We start from the raw sequence: 9,900 nt of genomic DNA, 5'->3' as shown, positions 1-9,900 counted from the left end.
GATAAATAACGAAGAAAAACCCAGGATTTATTTGACTGCTGTATTTACGAAGAAATAATAAAATTCAGTAAAAAAACAATAGACATGTTAAAACCATGTTTTATTTTGGCTTGCAATTGCTCAGTGACAAGGCACCGTGAATATTTGTATTTTTCTTTTGTTGGAATGATAGTTTCTTAATATACAGCCAAGCAGCTTGTAAATTGTAGCTTTAAACGTATCAATTCCAGGAAGCATAATTACTTTTTGCAAATACATTTAAGAAAATGTTTAATTTTGTTAATTTTGATAAACTGATTGAAGCTCATTAGCGAGTTGCTTGTGGTAGCTTCATTTCTTGCACGACTCACAGTTTTCCTCAACATGGTTATGGCTTTCTATTAGATGAATAATGTAAATAAAAGTATTTTTCAACACAAAATTCATATTTTTCAACAAAGTGAATTCGTATTTTCGTCTATTTGTTTATCGATCTATAAAAACAAAGAGTATTTAGATTTATTTTCTAAAACTTCATATCAATTGAATATTCATACCATATCATATGAGAATATCATATGAATAACTTTACTAATAATAAATAACTATATATATATATATATACATAGCATCGAGAATTGGTGTACATTTCTAGCGATAGTGAGAAGTTTGAGGGTTAATTGTTTCTTTATGTTCCACCATTGCTGCACTGATCAAAAACCTTTAATTAAATAAAGCCTACTAAATTCGAAAATATTAGAGAAACAACTAAAAAAACCTTTAAATCCACTGCCTAAAAAGATTCTAATAATATTAAGTTAGGCGGTAACATATCAAGAAATAAAGAAAATCATAAAAGAAATGGTGGATGATTTTAGGGAAACTAAAATTATTTTTAAAAATCAAGAAAAAATAGTAATTGTTATTGTGCAAACACAAAATCATTAAACGAAAGATAGGATAAATTTGAGATAAATATTATTGAAAATGTAAACAAGACTAAAAAAATGAAAGCTAGATTGATAAGATAAAAGAACTTGAGATAAAAAAAGATAAAAAAAAAAGCCTGAAGAGATAAAAGAAAGTTTAAACTTCAACGAACGCGTAATCAATAAAAAGATAATAACATCAATAAATAAAATCGATAAAAATTAAAATGACAGCAAAAATTTTTAAACAAAATCTATATTAATAAACAATTAGAGAAAGAATTAATAACGAATTTTTAAAACTTAAGAATTGATGGAATATGTGAAAAAGAAATAGAATCTTGGAAAAAAACCGAAGAAAAGGTTCATTAATTTTTTCTACAAAAACTAAAGGGTATTAAAATAGATTGTGCACATCATACTGGGTCAAAAAAGGTTTGGTAGTCGAAGGGTAATAGCTTTAAAACTTCAATAATACAAAGACAAAGCTAAAATTTTAAAAGAATCAACTCATCTCAGAGGAAAAAACATATTTGGAAACTAACTATCATTCTACCTATGTTTTTTCAGTATTTTCAAAAATTTTTAAAAGAATAACGTGTAATATACTATACTATAATAGAATATAGAAACATCTCAAAAAAAATAATTTACTATACAAAAAACAACTAGATTTAAAAAAAAATAACTTAATAGAGCATGCTATAATCCAGTCTGTACATGAAATCTCAAATTTTTTTGAAAAATTGCAGTACATGTTAGGTATTTTTATTAACCTATCTTTCGACACAGTAGATCATCACATCTACTTTAAAAACTCAAATATTATGGAACTAAAGGTAACGCTTTTAAATGGTTTAGAAACTATTTAACAAAATTAAAACAATTTGTACTTAGTAACGACGGTTATCAAAACGATTGCTTTGATACCGTCTACGGAGTGCTTTAGGGTTCAATCATTGGACTCCTATTTTTCTACTAAAATTTCAAAAAACTTGGAATTTTATATAAGGCTTGTAATTACCGTAATAAAAATTGCTCGAGTCAACTTTACTACACTTTTATCCACAGTTTTATAAATTATGCTAACACTGCTTAGGGCAGTACTATAAAAAGAAAGTTAAAACTTTTTTTTATCGTCGTCAAAAACATGCGATTCGCATAATTAACTATCCTAATCGTTTTACACTTACAAAACCTTTTTTTAGTGAAATGAGACTATCAAGTAAATCAATGTGCTCAAGTTTTATGTCTTGTATATTTATGGAGTATATAATATACCGCTTTTAATAATACTTTCAAACTGAAACCTAACAACAAATAAAACATGAGAAACATTTTTTAAATGAGCCGTTTTGTCACATAAAATCTAATCAATTTTTATTTACTTATACCCTACCTATGGAATAATATTGTTTCACGGAAATTTGATCTACCTACTTTCTTTATTTTTTTAAGATCACTCTTAAAAAATGTATTCTTCCACCTGATAATATATTTAGATACTTCTAATATTTTGAAAATTGTTAACAACTTGGATTTTAATACTTTTTTTTATTTTTACTTTATTTTTTAATATTTCATCTTTATTTTGCTTGTTTGTGCTTTATAAAGTTCTGATGACAAGATCTTTATTAGCATATTAAAAAAAAAAATAACGCTAATATTTTGATCTAGTATTTGTCAAAAAACATAAAAAAAAAAAAAAAAAAGAAATTCAAATTATAATTTATTAAAATGTCATTGAAACAAGTTGAAAATCAGAAAAAAATCTTGGTCATTTATGAAGAAAATCCATTATGGAACTACAAACAAGTCTCAAAAGCTAATGGAACCTCTGTATCTACTGTTGAAAAGATATATAAAAAGATTCATCGAACAAGCTAAAGGGTCGTCAGATAAAATTTTCTCATTAAGTAGTCAGCGGTAAATGAGATTCGTTATTTTTTTTTGGAAAAAAAATTCATGCTTTCTATTAGAAACAAGCTAAGAAGTAATTTTTTTTTTAATCAGTTTTTTGTAAAGCTCGAACAAATGGAATTACAAATTGAAAATGGACGTGAGCAAGCGTATGACAATCAAAGTAAAACAAAAAGGTGCACACAACAGAAATCAAAACATAAACCCGCGAGCCATTTTTATTCTCTGCAATGCACTTTTTTTTTAACTTAGTTGTCAATCATGCCTCTAAATGTTGCATAAAAGCGAGTAATTTCTTCCATTTAGTTCAACAGATTTATGATTACTTCTTAGCATTGATTCAACGTTGGCATGTGCTTTCTATGAATATTATGTATTTAATAGTTAAACCATTAAAACAAGATGGGAAAGTAGAATTGATGTTTTGAAGGTATAGTATAAGATATCAGATTGGCTTTAATTGAAAATTTAAATGACTCAGGACGAAGTAATTTATCTGGTAATAATTACCAAACGGACGGAAAGGCTCTTGCTAATGCAATTTGTAAATTCAAATTTATAGTATTTTTTATTATATGGTACATCTTTAACAAAGCGAATGTTACAAGCAAAAAAAGACAAAAAGAACGTTCTGATATAAGTTCAACTACAAAACAACTTCAAGAGAATTATCATAACATGCAGGAGAGAAAATGATTTTACATAAGTTTTGATTGATGGTGCCGCGATTGCAAAAAATTAAAAACAGAAGCAAACTTTGAGCCCCATAAATGTAGGTGACACAAACGTCAGCTTGAATATGAAGGTCAGGACGAGTTACGTTACATTATCATTACACTAAGTTGAAACCATTTTACATAGAAAGCTATAGACATAAAAAGTAGTCGGCAGTTTTTAAAGAATTGCCCCCCCCCCCCACCCCCATTTATTTTATTTCTAGAATTGCCCCTGCCAATCCCCTCCAAATTACGAGTTAATTTACTGTTCCCTTTTACTACAAATGAAAACCGCGTGTATTTAAAAAATCTAAAACATTTAAATTTACATAATTTATCAAATGTATAAACGAGTTGTCTATCAAACTAAAACTTGAAGTTTTTACCCAGTCAATTTATTTTGAGACAGATGAAAAGTTGTATAAAGTAGATCTTGATCTTTTTGTATAATGCCAAATTTTTACTATTCAGTTTGTTTGTCTCTTTATTGTTACATCCAGGCTAAATGCAAAATAAAACCACATGATTTATTTAATATCAGATTTTTCTTTTCAGTGTTCGAAGAATCGATAAGGGGTTTTTAAGGTGGTGTCTAATGAGCTATTATGCATCCGCAAGGATTGAGAATGGTAGTGATTGATAAGAGATTGTAGAGTAGGGTATATGTTATGAGGTTCAGCAAAACCATAACCATTTGGTCCTCTTAAAATCGGAATGTGTTTTATCTTAGGAGGGTTACCTTTATCATGTCTAAAAAAAAAAGTAAAAAATAAAAATATCTCAATAAAAACATAAAAAGTAACAAAATTAAAAATGAGTCGCATTGCAAAATGGAAAAAATCTTGGCAAAATTTGCAAATTTTTATTAAAGTAAGAATAATGTAAACTTTAACTTAAAGTAACAACTTTTTAAAACTTTTTTAAAATTAGTTTTGCAACTAACTTTTAAATAAAAAAATCAACAATAAACTTATAAATAAATATTAAACTTTCTATTTAAAGTAATATAAAAAATAAACTTATATGCATATAACATTTCTATGTCTGTAAGTTAAACAAATTAAAAATTTTTAAAATTATTTTAAAGATGAGGCGATTATAACATGTGATAACTAAAAATCTGGACAAAATTAGAAACGGTATAACTTTTTAACAGAGTCATCTTTTTTAACAATTTGAAAAGTATAATAACAAAAAACATCTAGATAATAAAAATAAATAGATTTATAAGTTTTTCATGCCATGACGACGAACAGTGTCTACTCTTGTAAATGTGGCGGCAGCAAGCCGATGTACACGTTCTATGTTGATACTTTTAATTGAAAACTCTATCCGCTTTTTAAGTTTGCGTAGGTTTTCAGCTCGCCAGTTTTTGTTGTACACTAATCTCTTAAGTTCAGACCAAAAATCTTCAATTGGACGTAATTCTGGCACATTAGCAAGATTATGTTCTTTTGGTACAAATTCAATATTTTTTGCTTTAAGATAACTTTGTACTTTACGTGAATAATGCGACGAAGCTAGATCAGGTCAAAAAACAATATTGTCATTTTTATGATGTTTTTCAATGAGTTTCTCCAATCTAACAAGACATTTTGAAATAAACACATCTTCATTGACTGCTTGGCCTAACGGAGCAATGTAATGCTGAGAGATTCCCTTTGTAGAGAATGCAATCCAAACAAGTAATTTTGGCTCAGATTTGTCTTTTCTTTTTAACCTTACATCATTTGATGCTGCATTTGTGTCGGAAAAGTAAAATCCGGCATTTCTAGAAATATCAGTGTTGCTCAAATAATAATACGATTCATCGTCAATAACAATTTTTTTCCGAAAAATCGAAAACAGCTGCTTTTTGAGCAGGTGTTTTTTTTGGTGTTTTTTTGGTGTTTTAGTTTTTTTACGATAACGAGTGCTAGTTTTTTAGTGAATAATTTTGCATATGTACGGTTGTGATACATGAAATCGTTTTGCAAGACCACGCTGTGAAAAACCATCCTTTTGATCAATCGATTTTTTAAGACGCTTTATCTCTTTTGCAGGCATCTTTATTGCTTTGCGACCACTTCAGACTTTTCTTTCTGGTCCTATATTGTTCCCCTTTATTTTAAGTATATTGTGATTAGAAAATGATTTACAATAAAGTTTTTGTTGTCATCCGGATGAAAATCTAAAAACGCGTTTTGTGAGGGAGTCTTCGTTATAAGCTTTTTTTTCATTTTTCATTATTCCTAAATAAATTATCTTTTAATAATACATTTAAAGAATTAAATTTGCAACAAAATAGAAGTGATTTCCATTATATAAAATTTTTCCTTTGTATTTTTATATTTACACAAACTTTGTCCAGATTTTTAGTTATCACATGTTATATATATATATATATATATATATATATATATATATATATATATATATATATATATATATATATATATATATATATATATATATATATATATATATATATATATATATACAGAATTGGACAAAATATTTGCAACCAACATCGAACAATGCTAAAAAGAGTTCCTAATTTTACATGTCTTAAAAACGAAACGAACTATACTACCACAGCAAACAGTTCAGGAGTCTGGAGTCATAGCATGTCATGAGCAATAAGCTGACAGGTGACAGCACACAGGCAGAATTTCGTTGACAAGTGCCATTTTGCAGCGGACAAAACAAGTGCAACTTTTTTGGTTTGTTTCATTTTCTTAAGTCTGGTCCGTGTCAACGTCACGGAAGTTTTTTAATAATTAAAGGAAGTATCCAGAAGTTTCCAGAAGCATGCAGAAGCTTCCAGAAGTTTCCATAAGAAGCATCTGGAAGCATCCAGAAATATCCAGAAACATTCAGAAGCATCCAGACGCATCCAGAAGCATCAAAAAGAAGCATCTAGAATCTTCCAGAACAGGTTCACACAGGTTCATTTTACTATATAAGAGACATGTAAATCGACATGTAATTCAGTCAGTATATGGAACTCAATCAGTCAGTATTATCAAGACAGTTTATCGAAGTGAGTTTTATCAAAGTGTTTTATCGAAGAACATCAATACAAGAAGTGAAATACAACAAGTGTTTCATTGCATCAATACAGTCCACATCCAACCAAGACATTGTGTTCCACAGAGCATTATTGTATCATCACAAGGTAAATGTAACACGGTAAGCCTTGAGAAGCGTGATTATTTATTTTTATTATTTTTATGACTTCAAGTGCAAAAATGGCTCCCGACAGTCTTGGATTGGAACTAAGAAAGAAAATTATTGGCGATTACATAAGTAGAATGTCACAAAAAAGTATTTGTGGTAAATATCGCTTGAAAAAATGGACTGCATCAAGACTATGTTCCAAATATCGTTCTACGGGGAAGTTGGCAGCAGATAACAAAGGTGGAAGACCGCGTTCCACTACTGTATCGGACTGAACAATCAGACGACGTGCTGTTGAAGCCGGATTGTTTTCTCGACGCCTTGCAAAGAAACCGCTGATTTCACTAAAAAACCAGAAGAAAAGACTCCTGTTTGCTACAACTCATATTGACTGGAATGTGCAGAAATGGCGAACTGTCCTGTTCAGTGATAAATCGAAGTTCAACATCATTGGGAGTGATGGCATTTGCTGTGTATGTCGACCGGCCGGAAAACGCCTCGATTTACATTACTGCCATAAGACCGTGAAGCATGGTGGAGGCAATGTAATGGTCTGGGGTGTTTTTCTGCTAACGGTTTAGGTCCAATACATCGAAACGATGGAATAATGGGCCGTTTCATGTATAAAAACATCCTGAAAGATGTTATGTTACCTCATGCTGAATGGAATATGCCAATAAAATGGGTTTTTCAGCAAGACAACGATCCGAAACACACTGCAAAAGTAGTCAAGCAGTGGTTTCAAGACAACCACCTATTGGTGATGGATTGGCCACATCAATCTCCTGATCTCAACCCTATCAAGAACCTGTGGGAGATCGTCAACTGCAGAATTAATTGTGAAGGTGTTCGTAATAAGGATCAACTGTTTGAACAAATCCAAAAAGCCTGGGCAGCGATTCCACAAAGTTTTATTGATCACCTGATCGAATCTATGCCTCGAAGATGCAAGGCTGTGATCGACAACAAAGGATTCGCCATAAAATATTGATAGCGAAATACAGCTTGGTCAACATTTTGTTGAGTTGCACTTGTTTTGTCCAGAAGGAAATCAACTTTTTTTAATACTTTTGATTAGTTTAATAATTTTTGTGTACAAATAATGAACTTTGTGATGAATAAAACTTGAAGAACTTTGTCTCTAAACAGTTACATAGTTATTTCTCTAAATTGAAAAAATGCAGCACTTTTATATAAAGAAGTTAAATTAGCATTATTTGGTTGCAAAAAAAATTTAAATATATATTATATATTGAGAAATATATATATATAATATATATAACATATATTGAGAAATAAAAATCTTTATAGGACTTTAGTTGTAAAAATTAGAACCTACTACAACTAAACTCTGCAGTGTCTACACACTAATATAATTTTTAACACTGCATTTCAGTTTCACAGAAACTGTAATGCAATGTTAAAAAGTGAAACTATGCTCTGCTGCATTATTGATAACTTAAACTGTACTAATATGCTGTTCTGCAACTCTAAAAAGATTATCCCAATTTCACTGGTCAATTGGTTTGAAAAGCCTTGTCAATTGATTTTTAAAGTAAGGCAAATATGACGACTTCGTCAGAAAAGTACCATTCAAGAAACAGAGCTTGTTAATTAAAACATTAGCAATACCTTTGTAAACACATCCATTAACTCAACAGCTCCTTTATGTTTACCATTACTGCAGACAGTTGTATCAAACACTAGCGCTAAAACTCAGTCTCACAAATTCTAAACTTGTAACATTCAAGTGTTGCAGTTTCAAACTTAGTTTCCCATTGCGAGCTAGCTAGACAATAGACATCTAAAAATTTCCCTTTCTTGTGTCTAAGAGCCCTAGAATCAAAAATTGAAAGCTGTTCATTAGGGTCTTCTAAAATATCTTTTAAAATCCACCATATATTGACTGTTTCACTGCCTTTGTAACACTTTCTGCAATCTCTTGGTGATTGCACATCCTTATTCGCCAATTTGTAGATCCTAAGACACCTCCAGCAGTTTTTATTATTGTTGATATGATTGTCGATTTGTTGATTGTCGATTTGTTGATTGTATGATTTGTTACCCCATTATTTTCTTAGGCAGCTTAAGATTTATACATTTGTCCTTATTTATTTCTTCCTGGTGTAGCTTTATTTGAAACTCAAAATCAATATTAATTCGGTCTACATTATTTAACTGTGTTTCAGAATTATATTCTAGCAAAGCAGAAACCTCTTTAACCTGATCTTCATCTATCATTCGTAACCTGCACTGTTGATTTTTTTGTAATTTTTCCTTTATGTTTATCTTGCAAGCTTTATTTTAGTTTTGCTTTAAAAAATTTATCCAGTCTTTTTTTTTTTTGTTCTGACAAAAACTTTGATTTCTTTATTTCATTAATGGTGTCAGGTACACCAATGTTAAAAAGACAGTTCAATCGTTTAATAGTTTACTCTTATGTTGCCTGGGTCAGTTGCTCTTCTTTTAATAAGTCTCATAACACAAAACATGCAACTGCCTATAATTTATATACTCCAAAACACAACCACAACATTAACTGCAGCAAAAGCAATATCCTCACTATTCACTTTATTTTAAACATTCTCTGGATCACTCCTTAGAAATAAGCCTTTATAGCTTGCTTACAATAAGGCAGTTTGACTTCATTAACTGATGTTAAAGGATGAGCAATTAACCAGAAATTAGTTAACTTTCTTGTTACTGGTTTGCTCGGAGTTGACTTATGTGGGCTAAGGGTATTAATACTAGAGGTACAAGTACTACTTCTTGTCTTGATAAGACAGATTCTCTTTTCTGCTTTGATTTTTCATTGTTGTCAACAATTGCACTTTTTACTACTTGAGTGAAAACCAAACCTTTTGCCGAACAACTTTTAACTTTAATGATAAATAACAAATTATACTAAAAAGTTCTGATGAATTATACCCAAAATTAGAGATCAGAGGTTTCGATAGACTTTGAGATCTCTGATCAACAATTTGTAAAAACTATTTTTAGACATATGCAAAAGTTTAAAAATGCAAACAATAAAAAAAATTATGTAAGTATTATATTTGCCATACTTAATTGCCATATTATTTTTTTACTGTGTATATATTGAAATGGTTGTAAAATTAGAACAATTTTTTTATCGACTTTTTATTCTTGTTATTTTTTGCTGTTACTATTCTTTTAAAGTTTGACATAAATAAAAA

At 29.6% G+C, this 9,900-nt stretch overlaps 1 protein-coding gene across 1 annotated transcript in view; it reads right to left on the bottom strand.

Moving 5' to 3' along the window:
* Positions 1-3,844: 3,844 nt before the first annotated feature.
* LOC100210096 (phosphatidylinositol 3-kinase regulatory subunit alpha) overlaps positions 3,845-9,900 on the bottom strand; it is a 124,910-nt gene continuing 118,854 nt past the window's right edge. Inside the window, exon 23 of the mRNA XM_065801009.1 lies at positions 3,845-4,294. Within this exon, the coding sequence (XP_065657081.1) occupies positions 4,096-4,294 (199 nt within the window). The 3' untranslated portion in view covers positions 3,845-4,095. The remainder of the gene's footprint in view (positions 4,295-9,900) is intronic.

This window comes from Hydra vulgaris, chromosome 07 (assembly GCF_038396675.1).
Source record: "Hydra vulgaris chromosome 07, alternate assembly HydraT2T_AEP".
Classification (NCBI taxonomy): domain Eukaryota; kingdom Metazoa; phylum Cnidaria; class Hydrozoa; order Anthoathecata; family Hydridae; genus Hydra; species Hydra vulgaris.
This window is presented reverse-complemented; position numbering and strand designations above follow the sequence as displayed.